General features: G+C 46.7%; 1 protein-coding gene across 6 annotated transcripts in view; it reads left to right on the forward strand.

The window, feature by feature from the left end:
- tmem268 (transmembrane protein 268) overlaps window positions 1-27,850 on the forward strand; it is a 45,220-nt gene that overhangs the window by 14,510 nt on the left and 2,860 nt on the right. For 5 of the 6 annotated variants that reach the window (XM_069919547.1, XM_069919544.1, XM_069919545.1 and 2 more), the window contains 6 exons: window positions 433-542; window positions 7,575-7,682; window positions 10,946-11,107; window positions 14,794-14,904; window positions 17,680-17,769; window positions 21,610-21,804. In XM_069919547.1, coding sequence (XP_069775648.1) covers window positions 433-542; window positions 7,575-7,682; window positions 10,946-11,107; window positions 14,794-14,904; window positions 17,680-17,769; window positions 21,610-21,804 — 776 coding nt within the window. The remainder of the gene's footprint in view (window positions 1-432; window positions 543-7,574; window positions 7,683-10,945; window positions 11,108-14,793; window positions 14,905-17,679; window positions 17,770-21,609; window positions 21,805-27,850) is intronic. The other variant, XM_069919549.1, reaches the window with a different exon arrangement.

The raw sequence follows: 27,850 nt of genomic DNA on the forward strand, positions 1-27,850 counted from the left end.
TTTCCCACTATGCAAGGTAAAGGATAGTTGTGACAACCATTTGTATGAAAGGACATTTCTATGGAAGCAACTCAACAAGGATTTGTGAGTTTTCAGCAGTCTGATCGCTCAGTCTCACCTTCATAATTATTTCTGAGCATCAACACAGGATTTCAAAGACTGAACTTTGGGAGTGACTTTTCAGAATTGTAATAGTTTGGGTATTTCACACATACACATATATGTATATTCGCGCATAGTTGGGGTAGAATTAAGTAAGATGTTATATTTATTACACTGTAGCAGTTATTAATAAATATATAGTTTTAAAATTAACACTGTCTTGGTGAATTTCCATTGCCGTTGGTCTGGGACCTAACAGTCAAATGGCTACTTGGTTCTGCAATATCTTCCTCTTGCAAAGATCAATTGCTTTCATAATTTGTGTTGCAGAATTGTACAATGGCTGCACGCTACTGGTCCTCACATCCTGTGGTTCCTGGTGGTCTCCCGGATTCAATCTGGAGTCATGTGAGGAAGGACTTGCCAGATTTGGCATCCAGGTAATGGAGAGCTGCACAATGAGATAGTTTCTCTCCTTTCGTTCTCCAAATTGTTTGCCTACATTTCAGTTCTTCCCCAGAAAAACCTATTTAACGTTTTTTAAAATTAAAGAAAAAGTTAGAAACGTACAGCACGGTAACAGGCCATTTCGACCCACGAGTCCTTGACGCCCAATTTACACCCAATTAACCTTCAACCCCCAGGTACGTTTCAAATGGTGGGAGGAAACCGTAGTTCTTGGTGAAAACCCACACAGACATAGGGAGAACGTACAAACTCTTTATAGCTCTAGATTCGAACCTCGATCCTGATCGCATGCACTGTAAAGGCATTGCACTAACTGCTACTCCAACCATGCTGCTCATTTATTCACGATAAATTATTTACAAAAAAAGGAAAACAGTTCAAAGTTTTTTCACAAGATGCAGAGTTGGGCGGAAAAGTGGCAGATGGAGTTCAATCCGGATTAGTTGGAGGAGATACATTTTGGAAGGTCAAATCTGAAGGCAGAGTCCAGGATTAATAGTCAGATACTTAACAGTGTGAAAGAACAGAGGGACCTTGGGGTCCAAATCCGTACATCTCTCAAGGTCGCCGGGCAGGTTGATAGGACAGTTGAGAGGGCTCGTAGTATGTGGGGCTTTATTAATCGGGGGGGGGGGGTGGGGCGCGGAGACACTATGCAGATCTGTAAATCTCCAGTGAGATCACACGTAGAATATTGTGTTCAGTTCTGGTCACCTCATGATAGGAAGGATTGGAAGCCATGGAAGGGTGCAGAAGAGAGTTAACAGGATGTTGCCTGGATTGGAAGATATCTTATGGCAAGGTTAGTGAAGAAGGATGAGGGGTGACTTAATAGATGTCTACAAGATTATTAGAGGCTTAGATGAACAGCCAACACTTTTTTCCCTCCCAGTGTAACCTCATAGACCAGCAACAATAGAAATTTACCAAGACACACATTGTTATTTTTAAAACAATATATTTATTGATAATTATTAATAATCTAATAACTTAAATCTAAACTTAACACCAACTATGTGCAAATGTGTGTGTGTGTGTGTGTGTGTGTGTGTGTGTGTGTGTGTGTGTGTGTTACTCAAACAATTACAGCTTAGGCACAATTCTGGAAAGTAAATTCCCAAAGTTTAGTCTTAGAAATCCCATATTGAAACTTAGAACCTTTAAACTGATGTTCAGAAGTAATTATAGAGTAGGTGAGACACAGAATTATCAAATTACTCAAACCTCACGAATCCTTGTTGAGTTGTTTCCAGAGAAATGTTCTTTCATACAAATGATTGTCACATCTCCCCTGTTCCTTGCGTAGGGCAAAACAAAACTTGTGACTTCCATGATGCTTCCAAGGGCCAGACAAAATGGCCATTAGAATGGTCACAATCCAAATGCAAGTATGATCTTACTTCCTTTACCCAGAACCAGGTCAATCAGAAGTGGTCACATTAGGTCACTGTTTTCCCCTGACAAGGAGAAACAACAGAAGTGTCCATTTCACACAAAGTTACTTCATTTCTGTCTGTGTGCAGCATGTCTGGCTGCTCATTAATCAATCTTGCTTCTTCAAGTGTCTCAATCACATGACTTGATCAAAACTGAAATCTTTTTCTGTTTCAATTTCCCAAAACGAGTTATAATCATATGACCTGTAAACGTTCCATCTGGTCTTTCTTCCTGAAATAACAACCATTGTTCTTTTGTTCTTCCAAACCATTAACTTTACGGTTCCTACTGTCTGACCACAAACTGCGTGGATGGTTTTGCTGTGAAAAGGTTTTGTTACGAAAGGTTTTCAACCTGTTGTAAATCCATAAAGCGTGGTTACTAAATAAAATGTGAGTTTGTAACACCTGGGCGTGAGTATCAAACACTGGAGGTCAAAGTGAAGGGAGGGAAGTTTAGGGGAGGCATGTTTATTTGCACCAAGAGTAGTGGGTGCCTGGAATGGATTTTGCCAGGGGTGGTGGCAGAGGCTGGAACAATAAGTACGCAGATGAAAGAAAAATAGAGGGTTATGAGATAGGGAGGGTTTTGTTTTTTATTTGGGTGGGTTGGCACAACACCGAGGGCTGAAGGGCCTGTACTGTAATGTTCTACTTCCCTAATGTAATATCCATACATTTCCATTGATGTAAATTTTACAATAATTCTCCATTTAGCAGTATTTAATTACTTTGTAGTTTAGCATCTTTTTATTACTCCTCATTTATATATTCGAGGGGCTTTCCCTTGAGGCCCTTTCATGTCTGTACGCTCTTTCAGAGACCAGCGTGGGTTTCCTCCCACCATTCAAAATGTACCAGGGATTGTAGGTCAATTGGGCCATCTGGGCTCGTGGTCCGAAAGGGCCCTATTACTGTGCTGTATGTCTTTAAAAAAAAACACGTTTTGATTGTACAGATTATAAATAATGCCCAGAACATCCCAAAGTTCAAGTACGTTTGTCATTTGATGATATAAACACAAGCTGACGACAGTGCTCTCCAGTCTGCAGTGCAAGCAAATGCAGACAAGTACATATACATCTAGTTAAAATAAATATTATTAATAGTGGAGTCTCAGAGTTGTTTTCGCAGTTCATCCGTCGTTCCGCGTTCTTGCTGTCCTCGATGGGAGCAGCTGAAAGATGCTGGGTGGAGGGATCCTTGACAATTTTGTGAGTCCCCTGATACCAGTAAATCACGTCAGTGGGGGGGGGGGGGAGGGGGGGGCCAGGGAGGGAGACTCCAGTGATCCTCTCTGCCACTCCTGTGGATTGACTGCCGATCCGATACTCCACAGCAACCGTGCCCCCACTGTGTTGCAGCTGGCCAGGATGCTCTCGACAGGGCTCCTGTCCAAGGGTTGACATCGTGGAGGCCAGTGGCCTTGGCCTCTTCAGCCTTCTCAGAGAGTGCAGTCGCCTTCGCGCCTTCCCAGTCGTTGGTGTTGTGTGGGGGAGGGTGGTCGTTCCTGGTCTGCGTGAAGTCTCCTTCATCTTGTCCACACTGAGACTCAGGTTGTTACTCTTGCACCAAAAATCACGAGATTTTCCGCCTCTTCTCTGAAGTGCGACTCATTGTTGTTGCTGATAACGCTAACTACTGTTGTGTTATCTTCGAGTTTGATGACACAGTCGGAGGTGGATCTGGCAGTCACAGTTGCGCCTTCCTGACAAATGCTTGATAACTGAGAACTTTTGAATATCTGACTGTAAAAAGACAAATTAGATGTGCATTAATGCAATAATAGGTGGATTTTTTTGTTCAGTCTGCGCCTGCAGACATCATTGTTCGTGTCTTCACAGTTCAGCACTAATTGAGCTTCAGCTGAAGACAATTAAAAATCAAATATTTGAATGAAAGTCCCAACCGTATAAAGCTTCCCTAAAGGCAGATTTTTAGTGTGTGTGTGTGATACTGCATTGGTCTCAATGCAGATTAATATTTCCATTCCAGACTATTTGCTCAATAATATTTGAAGTTCCCAGCAACCACGACAGCTTTAGCACTTGTGTCTCTAGATAATTGAGACCTCTGGTTACCAAACCAGTAATGTGTTTACTGCCAGACTGTCGGTTTACTGATTCTGTCTAAGTGAAAGTATGGGCCAATATCCCTGGGCAACAATTTTGTTCAAAAGACTTGCTTCCTGAAACAAAAAATTGGGGTTTATGATAGACAACTTCAGGATAATTTCAGATTTTCCATATCACGTAGGAAGTTGAGAAACATTAAATGAACTTTTATTGAATTTAGCAAGTTTAATCGTATAAGGAGGCTGACCTAAAAATGTTTTGTCGTCGATTTTCGTTGGCACTGAGCATCTAATGCCTCTTGTATCAGTGTTCAATGATAGTTGGCAAGCGTGGATGGACTCCAGTTGACCTGATGCCGCTTTTCCGTGGGCGCAATGCCCTGGTGAAATCTTTCACCGTGTTCATCACTGACTGCTCCAAGATCAGCAGGGAAGAAGTCCTAGTGCAAATGCAGAAAATAAATTTTCAACGACATGCATCATTTTGTGCTTGAAGTAGACAAAATAAGGCAGGAAATCACAAAAATAGATATCTAAAAAAAAAAAAAAAAATTTTTTTTAAGGTGATCAGCAGCCCAAAATCCATAAAATACACCCAAGTGTTCAGGAACCAAAATCTTTGTGGCGAAATGTGTGTCCAAAATAGGTCGCTAGTTCAGTGCATTCCTTTTTTTTTAATTTTTTTTTCACACCATAAATCACATTAGCCATGATATACACTTTTTCTTTTTCACACATTTACAGTGACTTTTTCTCCCCCCCCCCCCCCCCCCCCTCCTCCCAAGCCACCCCCACCCCCCCCTCTCATCCATTTTAGGTATACAATCTAGGTTGCATTAATTCAGTCAGACAATGTTGTCATTCAACAAAAATACACCAGAAATTCTACAGAGTCCATTCTTTTCTTTCCTTCTCCTTCCATCAACTTAGGTAATGTTTGTCCCCGGTAAGTTTTCGCTATTGTATTTAATGTAAGGCTCCCATACTTGTTCGAATGTTTCAATATTATTTCTTAAACTATATGTTATTTTTTCTAATGGAATACATTTATTCATTTCTATATACCATTGTTGCATTTTCAAATTATCTTCCAATTTCCAGGTTGACATAATACATTTTTTTGCTACGGCTAGGACTATCTTAACAAATCTTTTTTGTGTAGTTCAGTGCATTCCAAGGAACTTGGTGCCCCTCCACTATGTGGAGGAGGGTGGCCATTCCTGACCCTCCTGTGTTGAACCCGATCCCCACGCCAGCAGCTTTTTCTGGTTTAACCGAGTGGAGAGAGAAACTGACTTCCTTCCAGCTGACTTTGTGCATGGCCAGAAATCATTGGTGATGTGTAACCTTGACTGTGCCGTGAGGCCTGCAGTGAGTTCAGAGGAATGAGACGTGCAAGAAGTTTCAGCAGGGGCCCAGTTTAGTTTCATTCTTTGCTGTTTCCAAAGAAAGTGGTTTCGAGCCAATTCCAAATATAACCATGCTAATCACCTACTTTATTCCACAAGAGATCTCTGGAGTGCTGCATGACAACATGTTTTGAGATTTGCTTGTGCCACGTGATAGCTATTGAATTCCATTTCCTCCTTGAATCCCACTGAAGGTTATAGTATTGTGATATATCTGGAGCTTTGAATCAGAGGTAAACACTCCACGTTTCCTGAGGTTCAAGGGCTACGTTTATTGTCACATTAGAAATATAACATTGTAGACGACCTAAAATCCAGACCGCTCGGGGATTGGATCAGTCCGTATTTTCTGGATTCTCGGGCGGTCATTTAAAAACTCGAATTTAAGGAGAAATAGAGAAGAGATGAACCTGTAAATTTTGATAGTTTATTCACAGGCAAATTCAGCACACTTCACTCATCAAAACCAACAGTTTTAAAGAAAGATAAAGCCAACACCTGACAAAAATGTAAACGTAGAACTTTTGTAAAATGTAGAACTTTTTCCTCTATGAAAAAAGAGCATGTAATGCATAACATTATGTTTAAAAATTAACATCGTGAAAGGAAAATTATAGTGGAGGTTGTACCTCTTTAATCAGACAACATTGGGCCCATGGCTATTGCCGGACCACAGAAAATTCCGGAAAACAACTGGACCCAAAAGGGAACCCCCGTATGTTAAAGTATCAGAACAAAGCTTAAAACAGGAAATAATACCATGGGGCGGCACGGTTAGCTTAGTAGTTAGCGCCACGCCTTTACAGCGCCAGCGATCAAGACGTTAGTACAAACTCCTTACAGACAGCGTGGGTCTCGGACTCCGGTCCCGATTGCGGCGGATTCAACCTTTACAGCGCCAGCGATCGGAACCGGGGTTTGAGTCCCGCACCGTCTGCAAGGACATTTCCTCATTTTAGACTTGCTGTCAGTGTACATACATGATATCAAGTACAACCCTTCGATCCTTTTTCCTGTGGGCCAGGCAGATTGACCACTTATTGATACTGCAAAAATAAACTGCACACAGCTAAACATGTAAACAGATAAAGAAACAATAAAGTGCACAAGTAAGAGACCTTAAATCAGTCTCTGATTGAGTTTGTCGTTGAGGAGTCTGATAGTGGAGGGGTTCCTGAACCTGGTGGTGCGAGCCTTGTGGCCCCTACACCTTTTCCTGATGGCAGCAGCAAGAACAGATCATGTGCTGGGTGGGATGGATCCTCAACGATTGCTGCTGCTCTCTGACGGCAGCGTTCCCTGCAGATGCTCTGAATGGAGGCGAGTATTTTGCCTGCGATGTTCTACGACCTTTTTGCAGGGCTTACTGCTCAGGGGTATTAGAGCCCCCACATGAGAGACCGTTCAGCATACTTTCCATCACACCTCTGTAGAAATTTGCCAGGGTTTTTACCATATAACAATTTACAGTACGGAAACAGGTCATCTCGGCTCTTCTAGTCCACCCCAATTTACGTGAAACTCTAGTTCCACCTACCCACTCCCTTGCCCAACCCCCTCACATCCATGTACTCATCTCACCTCCTCTTAAATGACAGAATTGACCCTGCTGCAACTACCTCTTCCGGAAGATCATTCCACTCGACCACCACTCTGAGTGAAGCGCATCCTCTTATATTACTCCTAAAATTTTGCCCCCTAACCCTTAACTTATGACCCCTTGTTCCAATCTCCCCTACCCTCAGGGGAAGGAGCCTATTCACATCCAATGTCATACCAAACCTCTGCAAACTCCTGACGAAGTGGAGGTGCTGGCGTGCTTTCTTCACAGTGCCAATAGTGTGTTGACTCCCAAGAACCTAAATTTGCTCAACCTCTCCACCTCTGATTTCCCCCAGTGATCACTGGATCGAGCACCTCTGTTTTCCCCTTCCTAAAGTCACCACTCACCTCCCTGGTTTTGGTGACACTGTTGTTGTTTTTGGTGCACCATTCAGCCAAGTTTTCAATCTCCATCCTGTACGCTGATTGTTCGCATCAACTTCAAAGCTGGATTGACTTTGCATTTTTTCTCATGCTGCACAGATTCCACCAGATGAATACAAGTTGCCAATACGAGCGTCGTTGATGAGCCCTGAAGTGAGGAGATACATGTATTTCAGTTCCGGTGGCTTCATGATGCTGTTTGCCCCAGTAAGTGATCCGGTTATGGTTATCAAGAGAGTGAAAAATTCTTCCCAGATTTCTACATTGATGATCTGGCCGACTCATTACAGGAAGCTTTGGAGAGTGTGCAGAGGAGATATTTACTAGGATGTTGCCTGGATTGGAGAAGGTGTCTTATGAGGCAAGGTTAGCCAAGCTAGGTTGATTTGTGTTAATTTCCGGACCGATGCTTTTTCAGGCAGCTGAGAAGACAGGAGTGGCTCCATTCCCAGACTGTGGGCACCATTGTTCTGAATCACAAGGCAAATGTGTTGGACTCTCTTCTCCGTACAAGGTGTATAGTGGGAAGGGTATATGAGGGGACCTCCCAAACTCCCCCCAGGTATAGCCTCCTGTAATCCTGAATAATTAGTCAAGCCTCTATTCCAGCAAATAGGAGGTCACTAAGATACTGGTAAGATAGCTGTTAAGAGGACCCATAAACCTAGCAGCAATAGAAATTCACCAAGACAAATGGTTACTTAAACAAAGTTGCTTTTAATTATCTTTAAACATGCAAACAGAATCACACTTTAACTTATCACTATTGACTTAACTAACCTAACTTAACCCCCTTCTAATTCTAAGTGCACGTCTGTGTAAGTTTAGAAAAGTTCTTTAATTCACAGTCCAATCTCACTTCTCACTCCTCCAAGTTTACTGGTTGCAGGCAATTCTTATACTATGCATAAAATTTAACATTTATGAAGTTCACCAGGCTTTGGTGCTTGAAAGGTCAATGGCTACTGCTCAGGAAGGTTCTTGTCGGTTTTCAAAGAGAGATTTGTTGTTCCAGGGCACCCACAACTGATTCCTTCTGATCAGTCACTTCCGTGTTTTGCCAAAGAAACTTGCCCCTCCAGGGTTCTCCAGATGATAACCTCTTTCTTTCAGGTCATCACAGAGTTTCTTTTTGTTTCCCTTATTCCAAGTGAAACATTAGGCAGCCAGTCCTCTCCCTCTTGCATGAACCACAAGGGGTTTGACCAGGCTGAACTAAGAACTCACAACCTGTCTTCCAAATGAGGTTTTCCTGTTCCAGTCCCAGCTGCTGCTGCTGACTGTAAAACTGTAGAACTGATCTCTGCATCTCTCTCTCTCTCACAGAGAGAAAGCCTATGTTGCTTGCAAAACCACATGACCCTCCTAGAACAGCCAGTTCCACTCCAGGCAGAATGCGGCTTCAACAAGTTCTTTCATCTGTTGCCTTTTTGTAAACAACAATCTATTAGTGAAGTCTCTTGGGCACTCTTCGAAGCTTCTGCAAAGGCTCTTGGCGCCAGATTGTCTAGCATGAGCATAGCTCCAGTATTTTAAATAAAATCTGTTTTAGTGTATGTATGTGACCTACACTAAAACTCTACCACAATTTATCTCCCAAAAACATATCTATATTCTGTCACAGTGCAGAGTTCAGGATGATTCATTCAGCAATCCTTGTGCACTAAAAATAATCATACATCATGTCCAGTTGCAAGTCTCACAGTGGAGAGGAATGTCTCATTGACCAGTCCACCACATTTATCTTCACCCCTCTCCCCAACCTCGGTTCCTACCCCTGTGCCAGGTCAATGAGGTGCTGCACTCCCGCCCACACACCTCCTCCCTCACCACTGCCCGGGGCCCCCAGCGCTCCTTCCAAGCGAAGCCATGCCTGACTGGTGAATCTGCGGAAGCCATCTGCCGCATCCGGTGCTCCTGCTGTGGCCTCCTCTGTGTCAGAGATTGGGCACGGCCTGGGAGAATGCCCCGCTGGGCTCCTCTGCTCTATCCACCACCCATTCCCTTGCCGACATGTCTGTCCGTGGTCTCACGCACTGCCAGACTGAGGCCACCTGCAATTTGCAGGAACAATGTCTAATATTCTATCTGGTCACCCTACAACCAGATGGCATTAACATTGACTTTTCAATGTCTGTTAAACACTCACTCTCTCTCTCTCTCTCTCTCTCTCTCTCTCTCTCTCTCTCTCTCTCTCTCTCTCCCCTCACCCAGTTCCTTCTCCATCCATTACTTACTTCTACAACCCCAGTTTTTTTTCACTGTTGGCCTCCCACATATATCCACCTCTGCCTTCTTTCCTGTTGGCCTGTGCACCTCCCCCAGCCCCTAAGCATTTAACTCTTAAACCAGATGTGAGACCCTTGTCCCCAGTGAGGATATAATCATAACAAAACATCTTGATTCAGCCAATCAATCAGTATCAAATCTCTTGTACTGCCTACATGCCGGAGAAACTCAGCATGTAGCATCTGTTGCAAGAGTAACCAATGTTTCAGGCCTGAGCCCTCTGTCAGGTCATGTGTGGAGAAGGATATAAGGTTTAGCTCCAGTGGCAGGGTGACAGAGGACTCGCAAAGAGACCGACATCCAGAACTGCTGGGTCAGCCTGAAAACCTGTTGGACTTCCAGCACATGGCGATGTCGGTGAGGAGAAGGCTGCCAATGGGCACATTCCAGGGTGCAGAAGCACGTGCAGATGCCAGTGCGAGGGCCCGGTGGGGGGGCGGAAGGACCAGTCTAGAGTCCCTCCGGTTACCGGGCATTGAGGGGAGATCCCTCAAACAACAGGGGGAGGAGAAATGACAAGGTGACCCAGGGGTGGCAATGGGGTGTGGAGAGAACAAATGTAGCACCATAGAGTGCTGGAACTGTATGGATGTGACACTAAGGGTGGGGAAGATTTCATATGGTTTTCTTTTTGTAAATAATTTATCAAGAATAAAGTTTATATTTAGTAAAAAAAAAGCAATGACAAGGCGATACACTGGAGCTGATTGCCAAAAGGATGGAGAAGAGAATGCTGGGGTTTACAGCAGCGCTCTTAATGGCGGGATAAAGAAAATCAGGGATGAGAGAGGGACGAGGGACTGAACAGAGAAGATGTGGGAAGGTTGTTCTCCACAGTGGGAGAGTCCGGGACAAGAGAGCACAACTTCTGGATTGAAGGGGCGTCTGCTTAGAACAGAGATGTGGAAGAATTTCTTCAGCCAGAGGGTGGCAAATCTGTGGAGGCCAGGTCACGGGGTGTATTTTTGGGGGAGATCGATTGGTCCTTGATTAGCCAGGGGCATCAAAGGTTACGGGGAGAAGGCTGAGCAGAGGGGCTGAGTGGTAGAATGGATCAGCTCGTGATTGAATGGTGTGGCAGACCCGATGGGCTGAATGGCCTATTTCTGCTCCTTTGATGCCTTTCTCTGCTGGAACATGCAGGAAACGCATCTTTACAAATGTCCTCTGTTGCCCATTAGGTGTTCTACCTGTCTTCCTGGTGCTGCCTGTTCTCCACCCTCCACCTCTACCTGAGCCACTATCTGAAGAACTTCTTCTGGGCCTTTTGCTTCCTAGTCAGTGCCGCCACTGTCCTACTGACCACAGGTCTGCTTCTCGTATTGCGTGGCCACAATAGGAAGGTAGGGAAGAGATGTATCTAACTACATAATACGGTTTGACACGATGAAGCAGCACTTCTCCGGACCATGGTATACATGGATTCACACAAACACACTCAAGTACGCACGCATGTTCGGACTGAATCGCTCACTCGCATTCTCATTCTCGTGCATGCACGCTTTGCAGACATGCACAGCGCAAAATAATCACATGGATACATAAAGATATAATTTAAAATAAATATACATAACATATGCTCATGTAATCGTCAAATTTTTTGGTCCAATTTTCGGGTCAACTTTTGGGGGGGGGGGGTCGACTTTTACACGGGTCATATTTAGTGCCTGCATCGTGGAAGAAGCCGGGAGCTAGGATGGGCGGCCGGGGCCCAGGAGAGTCTGCGACTGGGGCGTCGGGAGCTCGGATGGGCGGGCAGCCAGGGTGAGGATCCACAGTGGTCGGGAGTTTGGGTGGGCGGGCAGTCGTAGCCGAAGGTGGGTGGGGGGGGGTTGACTTTTACACACGACATACAGAAAGTGTGAGGTTTTGGGGCCAATAAAGATGAGGGAGGAGTCGATTGTTACATGGGATAGACTACTATGTAAGTATATACAGTAAATGTTTTGGTGGAGCCGACTGCAGCAAAGAAACACACACACTTGCAATGTGGGAGGTTAAGCTCAGAGATTTATTGAGGCAGGAAAGGGTCTTTTTCTGCAGTTGGAGTTCCTGCCATTTGTTTGATTGGCTGACGTCAGCCGCACGAATGACAATAGCGGGCGGGAATTTTCTTGCATGTGAATACCCTTCTTCCCCAGCCTGTTATTGATCTGTTAGCTGGGCTGGTCTTGTATTGCTCCAGCTTTCAACCACTAGGTTCGCTGTGTTAAGGAACATGTTACAGTGTGTTATGCCGCTGTTTACTACCGCTCAATCTCCGGGGTGGCGGGCCGCCACATTGGAATAATTTACTCGGTTACGGGATATTGTTCATCAATCTCACAGCCTGCAGGAAGCAGCTATTTCCCCAGCCCGGCCGTCCTGATTTTGATGCTCCTTCCTGATGGTAGTAGGTCAAAGATCCTGTGTTCTGGATGGAAAGGGTCCTCAGTATTTCTTTCGGAATATATTGTCATGAACACGTCACAAAATTTGTAGTTTTGCCCCAGCTTCCCAGAGCAAACATTTATATCAAACAGCGTACAAAATAAATAAAAATATTGCAAGAAAAAGACAAAGTGAGGTCGTGCCCATGGTTCATTGATCATTCAGGAATCTGATGGCGGCGGGGAAGAAGCTGTCCTTGTGCCGCTGAGTGCTCGCCTTCAGGCTCCTGGACCCTTTCCCCGATGGTAGCACAAGGAAGAGGGCATGGACTGGGTGATGGGGGTCCTTGAGGATAGAGGCTGCTGCTTTCTTAAGGGATTTCTCTGCTACTCTGTGATGTAGCCGGCCAGGACGCCCATGACAGACCCTCTAGAAAGTTGACGTAATGGCAGCCAGCAGCCCTGCCGACTTCAGTCTTCTCAGGAAGTGCTGTTGCGCCTTCCTCGAAAGGAGGAAATGTTGAGTGTCCACGATAGGTCGCAAGTTCAGTGAACTCCAAGGAACTTGGTGGTCTCCACTACAGCGTTGCTGATGTGTTGTGTTGGTGGGGGGGTCGGGGTGGGGGGGGGGGGGGGCGATCGTTTCTGATCCTCCTGAAGTCCACAATCATCTTCCTCATTTTGCTCATATTGAGACTTGGGTTGTTAATCTCGCACCGTTTCTACCTCTTCTCTGCAGGGCGACTCACGGTTGTTAGCTGGAAGCCAACTCCTGTCGTGTCACCTGCAAACCTGATGACACTGTTGGTGCGGGATCTGGTGACACAGTTGTGGGTCAGTAGCGTGAACAGGAGCGGGCTGAGCACACAGACCCGAGGTGGACTGGCGCTCAGCATGACGGTGCTCAAGGTTCTACTACCGACCCAGACGGACTGTGGTCTTGCCAATAGGAAAGGGTAGGACAGGGTTAGTGTAAAAATAAATAGTTATTGCAGTCTTGGTGAGTTGAAGCACGTGCTTCTAAGATGTATCTCTCCCAATGATTGTAGAACAGTCGTCAGTTTCTTTCGCACCTGTAGCATGAACACCTGCCTGGCCCGCAGGGTTGTATGTGATGTACTCTGACAATAAATCTGAACTTTGACTTGAATACAGCACACTGTTAAATCCATAAGTCTTCCAGTAGATTGGAACTCTTAATGCTTTGACTCAGCCCCCTGCAGCGCGAGGCCGTCGGAGGGAACGAATGTTGTTCAAATCCTGAGCACCTTCGTTCCGTCCGCATCCATGACCAGGATCTCCCAATGGGCACCCATATCAATTCTGTGCCCCACTCCTGCTTCCTTGTACTGTTAAACCGAGGCCGCCCGTAGATCGGGGGGAGCAACGCCTCCTTTTCCAACCAGATGGCATTAGCATCGGTTTCTGCTAGGCCACTCCCTCTCTTCTCCATATCTCTTTTTTCCAGCTCTCCACTCCCTTCCCTCTCCATTCACAGAGCCATTCCCCCCACCCCACCCCTGTTTGCTGGTGTGCACTCTCTCCCTTATACCTATCACCTATGGGAGTTGCTCCTTGCCCTGCCCTTAACCCCACCATTTTATTCAGGCCCCTGTCTACATTTTGCTCAAACTTTGATGAAGGGTCAAGCCCAAAGCATTGGTTATGAATCTTTATATTTGCTACAAGTGCACTGTTTGATCTACTGAGTTTCTCCAGCATTGTGTGTTGGTACAAATCCTTAAATCAGACATGTGGTAAACAGGTAGGGAGTGCACACTGTGTTTTAGAGTTGGGTGTTGTGGTGCTAACACTATGTGTACAGATGTATGTATGTGGTGTTTGGGCTGGCCCGCCCCCAAACCTGTGACTCCTCCCTCCCAGGTATCCCCATAAAGGCTGTCACACCCAAACCCCTCCCTCAGCACCTGCCTTGGAACTGGGCCAGCAACATTGCAAGCTGTGCTGACACTTTAAGGTGATTAAAGTCTATTGATCACAACTCTTTGCCTGATTTGAGGTTGACTGGTAGAGCATGTGTGTAATTTGTAGATTGCTATGTTTATTGATTTGAACTTCTAGTTTCCAGTGGCGCAAAATAAATTTTGGAAGCTTCTTGAAGTGAAACACGAAAGTCTGTGCTTTAAGTAAAAATGTACCTCAGCAGGTCCAATGCTGTAGTGTATCAGAATCAGAATTTCTTGTGATCATGCCATAAATTCATTGGCGATAGCATCACAGGGCAAATATTTATATAAACCAGCTTACAAAATAGATTTTAAAATAGTGCAAGATAAAGTCAAAATAAGGCATTGTTTGTCGTTCATTCAGGAATCTGATGGTGGCGGGAAAGAAGCTGTCCTTGTGCCAGTGGGCTGGGCGGGTCCTCGAGGACAGAGGTTGCTTTCTTATGACACCACCTCTTGTCGATGGAGGGAAGCCTAGTGCCTGTGATGTCGCAGGCCGAGTTAACAATCCTCTTGAGTTTTTTTTTTTGCTTGTCCAACCCAACGTTTTGAACTGTTTACCTTTATAAATTACGCTGTTGGACCTGCTGAGTTTCTCCAGAATTGTATTTTCATTTAAAAGCTTCTTATTTGTCGACCTCAAATATAAGCTGCTTTGTTGAGTCTGAAATCTAACTGCAATCTGTTTTAAAGATTAACTTGAACACTGACGTGCGACTCATCTGGGCCAACGAGAACCTTACCAAGCACAACATCTTAATAGGAACTTTGGATACGACCAAATATTGTGCAAGCGTACTACATGTATCCTTCCCAAATGGTGAAACAAACTCTGAGGACGTGCAATTTAACCCCACCATGGAGAGAAACCCACGCTGAATGCACTGCCAGGGATGAGAATCTTTGGTTGCTTGCAAAGTTCCCCTTGGACCAGTGGATGGGGAAGGGGCTGAAGACAAGATTTCTGTTGGCTTGTTTGCTGGGGTTCAGCTGAAATGGGCATTTTTTTGGCAAGATTTAAAGTTTTTAAGTTTAAATTTAGACATACAATAGACAATAGACAATAGGAGCTGGAGAAGGCCCTTCGGCCCATTGAGCCAGCACCGCCATTTTACAGATCATGACTGATCACTACCATCAGTACCCCTTTCCAACCTTATCCCCATAATGGTAACGGACCCTTTCGGCACACAAGCCCGCACCGCCCAGAACCCCCAGAACATTTTGAATGGTGGGAGGAAACAGAAGCTCCTGGGGGGAACCCTACGCAGACTCTGGGAAGAATGTACAAACTCCTTCCAGGATTCGAAACCCAGTCCCGATCGCTGGCGCTGTAACCACTACGCCAACCGTGCTGTCGCAGGTGGATGGAAGACGAAGGAGGTCATCCATTCACGGTGGGGTGGGGGGGGGGGGGGCCACGGACTGAAATCATGACTTTTTTTTGTGTAGTTGGTAAAAGAGAAGTACGGAAGAAACCAAAACTTGACTAATTCACGGGAAAGGAGGCCCAGAAACTTTGAGGAGAGTCCTAAGGGGACCAGAGTTGAACAAAAAGGTTGAGAATGGTTGGCTTAATTAAAGAACGAGTCTCGTTATTTTATGGACACCTCACACCAGAGGGTGCAGAGGAGATTGAACTGTAGCCAGTCATAACAAGAGAAGCTCAAGCAGATTGGCCTGTGTAGAGTAGCCATTGTGTATGTGGTCCAGTCTAGTAGTAGAAATCTGAGGCTTTGGTTCCCAAGGCTTCAGTGAGCAGAGGCTGAGGTCAAGGTGCAGGAGTAGAGGAAGGAAAAGGACCGATTTTTCTCACTTTTTCCAATTTAATAGATAGTGAATGGCAGGCAGGACAGGGACGTGCTCCTTCTGCAGAAGGTGGATAGCCAGGGAAGCCAGCAGTATCCCTGATGACTTCATCTGTGAGCAGTGCATTACCTGCACATCTGCCCCCACAAACAAGGACAGGATTCCCCTTTTCCTCACCCATCACCCCACCAGCCTCCATGCCCAACACATCCTCCTCCACCATTTCCTCCACCTAGTACGTGATCCCACCACTAGACACATATTCCCTTCTCCTTCCCTCTCCGTCTTCTGCAGGGACCACTTGTCCCTCCCCACCAATCACCCCTTGGCACCTACCCCTGAGACGGCAGGAGATGCTGCACTGGCACTCACATGTCCTCCCTCGCTACCAATCGGGGTCCCAAAACCGACCTTCCAAGTGAAGCAACAATTCACTTGTGAATCTGCAGGGGTCGTCTACTTCATCCGCTTCTCCTGTTGTGGTCTCCTCTATATCGGAGTGACTGGACGCAGACTGGAAGATCACTTGTTCTGTCTGCCGCAATGGCGTGGATCTCCCAGTGGCCACCCATTTCAATTCCCCATCCCGTTCCCTTACTGACATGTCTGTCCATGGTCTCGCGCACTGAGACCACCCGTAAATTGGAGGAGCAACACCTCATCTTCTGACTGGGCCCCCTCCAACCGGACGGCATTAACATAGACTTGTCTGGCTTTCATTCAAACCCCCCTTCTTGCCCTCCCCCGTTGTCTCTCCATTCCCTGTCTCCTTTCGCACAGACATGATAAATTCTCTCCTGGTCCTTGATCACATCCAGCGAACACCTTTTGTTGGTCTGGATTCCTCCCCTGTTGTTTGAATTCTGAGACTTTCTGATATATTCTGCTTTTGCCTTTTCTAATTTTTCCTTGAAGAAGGGCTCAGGCCTGAAATGTCGGCGATGTATATAGACGCTGAAAAGACCTGCCGAGTCTCTTCCGCATTTCAGCGCGTTTACTGCAGCTCCTTACAGACCGTGTTAAGGAATTGGAGTTGGATCATTTGGGAAGCTGAAGGGGTGATAGACAGGAGTTACAGGGTCAACGTCACACCCAGGAGGCGGGAGGAAGGTAGCTGGGTGACAGGAGAGGGAAAAGGAACAGGTAGGCAGTGCAGGATTCCCCTTAGCAACAAGTGTACCCCTTTGGAAACTGCTGAGGGGGGAGGGGTTTCTTATCTGGGCCGGACAGCAGCAGCCAGACCAATAGCACCTGAGCCTCGGAAGGGAAGGGTGAAGTTGGGCAGAGCAATTGCCATCGGGGCCTTGATAGTCAGGGGAACATTTCCTCACTCAGTCCCACTTCCTGGCCATCCCATAACCTTTGATACCCTAGCTATTCAGACTCCTATCAATCTCTACCTTAAATACATCCAATGACCTGGCCTCCACAACTGCCTGTGGTAGCAAGTTCCAGTGGTTCACTGCTTTCTGGCTCAAGAATTTCCCCTTCATCTCTGTTTTCAGCGAATGCTCTCCAATCCTGAAGTTGTGCCCTCTTGTCCATGGAAAACAACTTTGGCACGTCTACTCCGACCAGGCTTTCCAACGTTAGAAAGGTCACCCCTCATTCTCCTGAGCCCAGTGCAAGAGTGTCAAACGTTCCTCAGATGCTAATCCCTTCATTCCAGCAGTCGTTCTCTGCCCCAGGTTATTGGGTGTTGAATTCTCAAATTGCACACACAGGCAATGCGAAGCAGCCAGTCGATTTTATTCCTTGACCGACACCCAGCTCTGTTTCATTTACTTCAACCTTTGGGAATGTGAAAGGAGACTTGCTTCTCTGCTGGAAGCTAGGCGTCACTCAGAGACTGAGCTCCAGGTAACTGTTATGTTCGTTGGCCGGTTAAAGTTCAAGAGTGCAAAGAACCATCTAACTTGCCCTGCTACCTGCAATTTCTTTGTGCTGCCGAATGATTTATATATACGTTTGCATGAAGACATGGGAGCAGAAATGGGCTATTCAGCCCATCAAGTCTGCCCCGCCATTTAATCATGAGCTGATCCATTTCCCTACTCAGCCTGGCCTCATAACATTTGATGCCCTCACTATCAATCTCTGCCTTACATACACCCAATAACCCGGCCTCCACGACCGCCTGTGGTAACAGATTCACTGCCCTCTGGCTGGAGAAATTCCTCAAAAGTCTCCTGAAGTTGTGCCCTCTCCCACCATGGGAAACAACCTTTTTGCACCTACTCTGTGTATGCCTTTCAACATTCAAAATGTTTCAATGAGCTCCTGCCTGCCCCCCCCCCCCCCGCCACCTCCTAAATTCCAATGACTACAGGCCAAGAGTTGTCGAACGCTCCTCATATGATAGCCCTTTCCTTCCCGGAATCATCCTAGTGAGACTCCCCTGAACCCCTATCCAACATCTTAAATGAGGAGCCCAGAACTGCTCACGATACTCCATGAGGTCTCATCAGAGTCTTGTGAAACTTTATTATGTTCGTCTCAAATTGTCTTGTGGGTGTTCAATTGCCTTGCCTACAAGCTCAGCCAAGCAGAGTGCCTCACTTTCTGAAGCCAGCAAGTAGATCAGCGTGCAGTTAAACAGGAAAGTCTGCGGCCTGCAGGCTTTGTGCTCATAATTTGGCTTATGGCTCAGACCCAAAGCATTGGTTACCCTTTTACTCCCTGTAGACGCTGCATGATCTGCTGCCTTTCGCGCAGTGCTCTCTGACCAGATGGCATTAACTTAGGCTCATTCTGCTCTGCTTTCAGAGAGCTACCTTCTCCTCCTCCCCTGAACAATTCTCAGCTCTTCTCTCCCTATCTCTGCCCACTTAGGCCCCTTTGGGCTGTGCTCATCCCCCCACCCTAACTTCTCTCCCCACCTCCCAGCATCTTTCAGCTGCTCCAGTTGGGAGCACCACCAGGCTGAGGACGCTGAACGACCAAAGGAACTGCTCGCACTCACCATCTGAGACTCTCAGATTTATTTATAAATATGAATATTTGTCCTGCATGTGTATTGTTTGTTTACGTGTGCTACATCTGATTGTGTGTGTGCTAGTTTGGCACCAAGGACCAGAAAACGCTGTTTTTTCAGGTTATATTTGTACAATCAGATGAAAATAAATTTGACTTGGCTTGACTTTTTATTCCGGCCCCTGCCTGCTTTTTGCTTGCACCTTGATGAAGGCCTCAGGCCCGAAACGTTGGCTCTAGATCGATACTGCCTCTGGACCTGTTGAGGTCCTCAAGCACGTTTGTCTATTTTTGACAATCACAGCATCTGCGGAATTTCTCGTTTCACTCCATTAACATCGACTTCTCCGATTTCCCTTAAACTCACTTTCCCCATCCCTCTGTCCCCTTTCCACCAACTTCCCACCCCCCCCTCGCATTGCGCTAAACCGCTGTGCTATTCTTGCCGCTCGCGGTACAAGGTTTTAGGTACGAATAGAACATAGAAATCTACAGCATGGTAAATGCCCTTTGGCCCATAATAACCTGCTCTCCTAGAATTTCCCTGATGGGTACCCCTCCATTTTTCTCAATTCCATGAACCTATCTAATAGTCTCTGAGAAGACCCTATTGTCCCGTTGCTGGCAGCACATTCCACGTGCCCAGCACTCTCTGTGTGAAGAACGTACCTCTTACACTGCCACCGCCCCAGTACTTAAACCCAAGCACCTTAAAAATAGGCCCCCTTGTGTTAGCCATTTTAAATCCTGGGGAGAAAGCCTCTGGCCATCCACGCCGTCAATCCCTCTGATCACCTTGTCAGTCACCCCTCCTCCTCCGAAGAGAAAAGACCAGGTTCACTCAGCCCATCCTCTAATATTAAGGAGTGTTCAGTTTACAAAAGAGCAGGAGAAACTCCAGCAGATCCCGCCAAGTCCAAATGAGTCAAAACATAGATTATAGAACATAGAAGACAATACATGCCCTTCAGCCCTCGATGTTGTTCCAACCCATATTTTTAAAGAAGTACTAAACCCTTCCTACCCCATAACCAGCTATTTTCCTTCCAGCCATGTGCCCGTCTCTTAAATGTCTCTATGGTTCTAGCCTCCACTACCACCCCTGGAAAATCATTCCAGGAACTGTTTGGTCTGCTTTGTTCAAGAATGAGTGAGTCAAACACCAGACTGAGTCGAAATCAAGGTTCTTTGTTCTTTATTGCCGGATTGTAACACTTGCAACTAACAGTGTTAGTTGGAGAAGGCACATTCTGCCGTTATCAGCAAGTGGTGTTTTTTATATACCTTAGGATACGTACTTAGTTAATTATCATACCATGACATTGTCCAATGAATAAACTGTTGCTGTCCCTCTCTGCTAGCCTCCTGCACATCAATTTGTCATCCCCACTCTTATCTTGAGAGTACAAGGCCACAACTGCATCTTGTTACGGCCCAGCACTGGGTGACTCCCTCTACATTCCCAGCTCATGATGTTTTTACCTAACAGAACCCACAACTCTCTGTGATTTTTTTTAAAAACACCCCTGATGTCTCCCCTAAACTTTCCTCCCTTCTCTTTGTACAGATGTCCTCTGGTGTTTGCTACTCTTGGCCTGGTATAAAGGTGTTGGCTCACCTCTTTATACCTCTATACCTCTTTATACCTTTATACCTCACCTCTATGCCTCTTGTAATCTTGTAGACCTCTATCTCTCATAGACCTCCATCTCTCATCCTTCTAAACTCCAAAGAGAAAAATCCCAGCTCTACTAACCTCGCCTCGTAAGACTTGTTTTCCCAATCCAGGCCACGCCCTGGTGAATCTCCTCTGCACCTTCTCCATACCTTCCACATCCTTCCTGTAATGAGGTGACCAGAACTGGACACAATACTCTTAAGTGTGGTCTCGTCAGACATTTCGAGCCCAAGCCCTTCAACCTGTGAGCAAAAAAAGCAGACAGTCATCTGAATGAAAACATGGGGGCAGAGGGAGGAGGAGAAAACAGGCCAAGAGGCCACAGGTACGCATGGGTAGCGGCAGGAGAGAGAAGCTGAGAATTGATCAGAAAAGAGTACTCCTTATGTGACAGGCAACTGAAGCTCTCACTTACAAAGTCACGGATGTGTCCAAGGGTGAATGGATTTGTGTTGAGCGTTAAGGTACGCAAGGCAATGGAGATCAACTCACAGGTCCACTGTGGTTTCATTGGACGAGAGAGAGAGGCTCGGGGTGGGGTGGGGGGGGGGGGGGGGCGTGGTTAACAGAATTTGGAAAGTCGATGTTAATGATGCCTGGTTGGTGGCTGCTGAGATGATCGGAGTTCGTGCTACAGAGAAGGGGCAGTAACAAATGAAACGAAGGGGAAACTCGAGCAGAGCGGTCAGTGTGTGAGTGGAGAACTAGAAGCTTTGGATCGACGGGCTTCAGTGAACAAAGGCTGAGATTTGCTTCTTACAGGTCACATATTAACCCAGGGCAGACAGTGGTGATGGCAGCTGGGGGCTGGGAATGCTCCAAATGCAGGACGTGGGAAATTGTTCCCAACAACGACACTTGCAAGAGGTGCATCCAGCTGCAGCTCCTGACAAGCCGAGTTGGGGAACAGGACCTGAATGAATTCTGGATCATTCTGAAGGTGGTTGGGGGGGGCATAGACCTGAGCTACGGGTACACAGTCCAATACGTGCCCCCGTTTCACTTGTTTATTGTGTGCTCATTAACCAATTTGCATTTCCAATCAACAGTCCTTTCTGCGTCAGAGGTTGGGCCATCTCTGTGTCGTCGTAGAAACAAGTCAAGTCAGTCCTCCAAATGGCGAGGCCGCAATGTCCGAAGAAGCCCCACTGTTACCAGGAAATGGCAATGGCGCTCTGGATGATGGCAACCAACACCATGATGTTAAAACACTGATGTCCTTGGTGCCTGACGGTACACCGGAGGTAATGTACTTACCTATCAACCATAAAGATGCCAGATGCTGGAATTTACGGAAAAAAATGTTTTTAGACATACAGCACGGAAGCAGGCCTTTCTGGCCCACGCCACCCAAATACACCCAGTACATTTTGAACAGTGGGAGAAAGCTGGAACACCTGGAGGAAACCCACTCAGACATGGGGAAAACGTACACACTCCTTATGAACCCGGGTCATTGATGTTGTGATGGCATTGTACTAACTTTATGCTAACCGTGCTGCCTACCTCAAGAAAACACTAAGTTGCTGAGGTCAGGTGGGATCCAGTCAACATTTTTGTGTTAAACATGAAGTCTTCAGATGCCAGATACGAAGGTGCTGGAGAAATTCAGCAGACCATGCAGCATTCAGAGGAAGTAAAGGGTGACCAATGTTTCAGGCATGAGCCAAAAGAGAAAATAACAGGCAGACACCTGGTTAAAATGGTGGGCGGAGGAGGAGAGAGGAAGTGGGAGGAGTAAAGGCCAAGAGGTAAGAGGTTGGTACAGCTGGGAGGGTAGACAGGGAAAGAAACTAAGAAGTGATGGGGAAGAGGGCAACGAAGGGTAGCTCGCTGGTAGGAAAAGGCAGGGAAAGGGGTGGAGAGGTTGAGGAAAGGCAGAGGGCTCGGTGGCACGGTTAGCGCAACGCTATTACAGTGACCCGGGTTCAAATCCAGCAGGAGCTTGTACGTTCTCCCCATGTCTGCGTGGGTTTCCTCCAGTAGCTCAGGTTCTTCCCTGTTGTGTCAGAAGGGGTATCAGGTTTGTCACAGAGAGATGAGTCTGGACACAAGTGTTACAGTCACATGTAATTTTAATTAATTAACAAGCGGGAGAACGTTAAACGTATTCGATCACTTAAGCAACGATATAAAGATTCACCTCGGACTGAGGTTGGACTCCGAGAATAGTGAGCCTATACTCAACACGCTCACCCACTTGAGTGCAAACGCGACTCTTGCCCCCAGTTCCCTGACCAACGATGGTGCGGCTCTCTGCAAGTATTGATCTCTCACAATATTACGGCTCCACTTCAGGGTTGTGCATACCTTACCTGCGGCACTTCCAGCAACGTCCACAGTAGCGACCTGGCGTGGAGCGCTGTCAGGGGGTTGAACCACGAGGTTGTGCATCGGTGTTGTATACCAATATGCTTCTAGCCGGCCTTGGGTGATTTAAATTAGCCAATGGCAAGGTGTGCACTAATGGATGGCCGGAGTCCAACCTTGATTGACAGGTGATGTGACTTCCAAATAAGTTTTGGACAGGGAGGACACGTGACCACACACAGTACACACAATGTATCCTCCACGCACAACATTCCCACCCTCCGAAACGTGCGCAGTCTGTAGATCAGTTGGGTGCAATTGGGGATGGGGGAGAGGGGCGTGGGCCAAAAGGGCCTGTTACCATGCTGTATGTCTAAATTTAAGAGAGAGACTCGAAGGAGGAGGGGTTAAGAGAAATTGGAGAAGATTATGTTAATGCTGCCAGGTGGGAGAGTGCCAAAATGGAACGTAATGCTGCATGACCCGCTGAGTTTCACCAGCACATATGCGCACTGCAGTCAACATTTTGTGTTGGAAACCTTTATAGCTGATTGGGTGACTGCTGTGCTGAACACCAATGCTTTTGTGGGCTTAAGTTTGAATTTCAAATCCCAGGAAAAATAAGTCAAGCTAGGACTTTTCTCTCTGGAGTGAAGAAGGATGAGAGGTGACTTAATAGAGGTCGACAAGATTCTGAGAGGCGGAGATAAGGTAGATAGCCAGTGCTTTTTTTCCCAGGGTGGGTGTAGCAAACACCAGAGGACGTCTGTACACAGTGAAAGGAGGAAGGTTTAGGGGAGTCATCAGGGGTGGGGTTGAAGGGTATAGGCAGAGTAGATGTGGAAAGTTTGTTTCCCATGGTGGGAGAGTCTAGGACAAGAAGGTCACAACTTCAGGATTGAAGGGCATCTGCTGAGAACATGAATGCAAAGGAATTTCTTCAGCCAGAGGGTGGTAAATCTACAGAATGTGTTGCCACTGGCAGCTGTGGAGGCCAGGTATATTTAAGGCAGAGATTGATAGGTTCTTGATTAGCCAGGGCATCAAAGCTTCTGGGGAGAGGGCCAGGCAATAGGGCTGAGTGGGGAAAATGGATTAGCTCATGATTGAATGACGGGGCAGACTCGATGGGCTGAACAGCCTACTCCTATGTCTTATGGTCTTACGGTTTTGCAGCATCCATAAGAAGTGAAAGGTGACCATGTTTCGGGCCTTTGTTTAACCTCTAAGACTGTGCCATGCCTTTACAAAGTTTGTCACTGTATTAATTTGTGTCAGTGTACACTGCAGACTGGAAATCAGCCAGTCTCACACAACCAAATTCCTCCTTCTGCCAAACATTTTCTGTCGATGATGAAGAGCTGGCACGCATCCGATTGTCAGGAGATTTACTGAAAAAGAAAGCACCAGAGATATTGAAGAACTGAACAGAACATGGAGAATAGTTGGATGATGCACATTTTCACCTTCACAAACCCTCAGTTTCCTTTAAACCTCTCCCCCCCTCCCCCGTCTCCCTCTCTTCCCCATCCCTCGATCTCCTTTCCTCCAGCTCCCCTCTCCCTTCAGAGAGTCACCTTCCTCCCCCCCCCAATCACCTCAGCTTTTTTCCCCCTCTTATACCCTCCCGCCTATATCCGCCGCTGACCTGTTGGCCTGTGCTCCTCCCCCTGCCCTTTCCTCCCGTCCTCCCTCCCAACTATTTTATTCTGGCGCCTGCCAGCCTCGTGCTCATACCTTGGCAGAGGGCCCAGGCCCAAGACATTGGTCCCCCTCTGCCTCCAATGGAGCCTGAGTTTCTCCAGCGCACTTGTGGATGGTGCTCAGCCCCCTCTGCTAGTGTGTGGGCGTGTGCACAAAGGTAATGGCTGTGCGCACATAAGGTTAGTTACCCAAAATAATATAGCAATTAAAAATTAATAAATCTTATAAAAGACATTACTTTGTAGAATACGATCATACTTGTATTACCAATACTGTTTTATTAGCCGCGAGAGATGGGCTGTGCCAAAATGATCTTGAAACAATTTCAAGTTTACATTTGCACAAGCATTCAGCTGCACAACGTAAGATTCTTGTGCACACTAACCCCTAAAAATTAGAGGGAACATTGGTTGGCAGACATTCTTGTTGGAAACAAAACATCAGATTACCTCTGCACCTCACCTCCAGCATGTCGGAGGTTGTGAGTTCAACTCCTCCCACCAGCAACATGAGTACAGATCCCATGCAAGCCATCCCTAGTGCATTACGGTAGGTGGCATGGATAGCATAGCAGGTGACATGCCACTGTTACAGCTCCAGCGACTCTGGTTCGAGCCCGGCCCTGTCTTCCCACGTCCTGCATGCGTTTCTTCTGGGTGAAACATGAAAGACTGCAGACACTGTGATTGTAGTAAACAACACAGAAACGCTGGAGAAACTCAGCGGGTCTCGCAGCGTCCATAGGAGATAATCGACATTTCGGGCCTGAGGCCTTTAAGAGATGAGTAAAATGTGGACAGGTGCCTGAATTAAAAGGGGGGATGTGCAGTGTTGATGGGATTATGGAGAAGAGGAAAGGTGAGAATTGATGGGGGAGGTGGGAGGATTTGGGCTCTGGGGTGAAGGAGACAGAGCGAGAGGAAACATAGGGATAGATGGGGGGGTGGGGGCTAAGAGAAACCAGATGCTTCAGTTTCCTCCCACCCTCCAGATCATACGGGGGTTGGGGTTGTAGGTTAATTGGGCGGCACAGTTTTCAATGTCATTGACCACGTTTTAGTTTAGAATTTAAAAATATTTGCGTTGTGAGTGTGCTGCAGCGCCACCATCAGGACAAGTTGCTTAAATTCTGTCATGTCCATTTTAAATACCAGATGTGGGGTGGGGGGAATGCCAGGAAGTCTCTGCTCAGCAGAACGCAAAAGCCTTTAAATGCTGTGGTTGCAGTAAAATCGCAGAAAAGCTGGAGGAACTCGGGAAGTCTCGTGGTGTCCGCGGGACGCAAAGATGTGTCACCAAAGTTTCCGGTCTGAGCCTCTGCTTGCACTCCACCACTCCCAGGCACCTGCTGGCTTTTCGCTTGAGGAAGGGCTCAGGTCCGATACATTGTTTGTGTATCTTTACCTCCCATGGGGACCTGCCAACTTTCTCCAGTACTTTTGGGCCCCCCAGTATTTGGCTCTCACGGTGCACTGAGGTAGCAGCAAACAAGTACAGAACTCAAAAGACTGTACAACAGGCTTTATTCCAGTGAAAGTCTGAACATCAGTTCATGCCTTGGTGCTCCCTTTGTGACTGGGTCTGGACGGGACGGCTCAGGTCTATATTTGGGTTGGCTGATTGACAGCCGGCCAGGTGGAGTCAGCCCCCTTAAAGGGTCTATTTAGGTCGGCTGATTGCAAGCCAGCCAGGTGGAGTCAGCCCTTTAGGTGGTCTTCCTGCAGGTGCAAAGATCGCCCCCCCTGCAGTCGGCTGGTGGTTGTATCACCACAACAGGTTCATCGTTCTTTGAAAGTGGATTCTCATGTCGACAGGGTGGTGAAGAAGGCTCCTGGTATGCTGGCTTTTATAAATCAAAGCATAGAATATAGGAGCTAGGAGGTGATGTTGGGTCTGTTCAAGGCATTGGTGAGGCCAAATTTGGAATATTGTGTGCAGTTCTGGTCCCCAAATTACAAGAAGGACATCAATAAGGTAGAGAGGGTACAGAGAAGGTTTACAAAAATGTTGCCTGGATTTCAGAATCGAGATTACAAAGAATCTGGGTCTTTATTCATTGGAGCGTTGAAGTTTGAGAGGGGATTTGATAGAGGCATTTAAAATTATGAGGGGGATAGGAAGAGTAGATGTGAATAGGCTTTTCCCCTTGAGGGTAGGGGAGATTGGAACGAGGGGTCATAAGTTAAGGGTTAGGGGGCAAAACTTTAGAAGTAAGATAAGAGGAAGCTTCTTCACTCAGAGAATGGTTGCAGCAGGATCAATTTTGTCATTTAAGGGAAGGTTGGATGAGCGCATGGATGTGAGGGGGTTGGTCAGGGAGTGGGTAGGTGGGACTAGTGGAGTTCACTTAAATTGGTATGAACTAGAGGGGCCGAGATGGCCTGTTTCTGTACTGAAATTGTTATATATGAGAGACCACAGGTGCTGAGATCTGGACCAAGCGCAGTCTGCTGGAGGACCATCCATGGGAGAGAGAGATGTCTGATGAAGGTTTCTGGCCCATATTGACCACCATTCTTTGTCTCCCACAGAGTTTTTAATTTGATGATTAAAATCAGTGGCCGGACTACACTGTTGTTTATGGGACCTAGCTGTGGGCAATTTCACCCTCCATTTTGTTTCAAAGTGACTAGGAAAACTTTGCAATCACCGGAGAGCAGCACTCATTAGGCAGTCAACATTTTGTCATATCTCATTTGGTTTTCTCTTAAAGGCCATGGGCAGAGTAGATGTAGAAAGATCGTTTCCCACAGTGGGAGAGTCCAGGGCAAGAGGACACAACTTCAGGATTGAAGGGTGTCCATTTAGTATAGAAATGCAGAGGATTCCTTCAGCCAGAGGGTGGTGAGTGTGCGGATTTGTTGCCACAGGCGGTCATTGGGTATATTTAAGGTGGAGATTGATGGCCAGGACATCGAAGGTTATGGGGAGAAGGCCAGGCAGTGGGGCTGAGTGGAAAAATGGATCGGCTCATGATTGAATGGCGGGGCAGATGGTGAGCACCAACTCTCAGGCCAAGAAAAAACTCCAGAGGGTTGTTAACTCGGCCTGCGACATCACAGGCACCAGAATTCACCCCATCGAGGTCACCTACAAGAGGACATGTCTTAAAAAAGCAGCCTCTATCCTCAAAGACCCCCACCCCCCAGGCCGTGCCCTCTTCACTCTGCTACCATCAGGTTGAAAAGGTCCAGGAGCCTAAAGATGAGTACTTAGCGGCACAAGGACAGCTTCTTCCCCTCCGCCATCAGATTCCTGAATAATCAATGAACCATA

This window comes from Narcine bancroftii, chromosome 2 (assembly GCF_036971445.1).
Source record: "Narcine bancroftii isolate sNarBan1 chromosome 2, sNarBan1.hap1, whole genome shotgun sequence".
NCBI classification, from domain to species: domain Eukaryota; kingdom Metazoa; phylum Chordata; class Chondrichthyes; order Torpediniformes; family Narcinidae; genus Narcine; species Narcine bancroftii.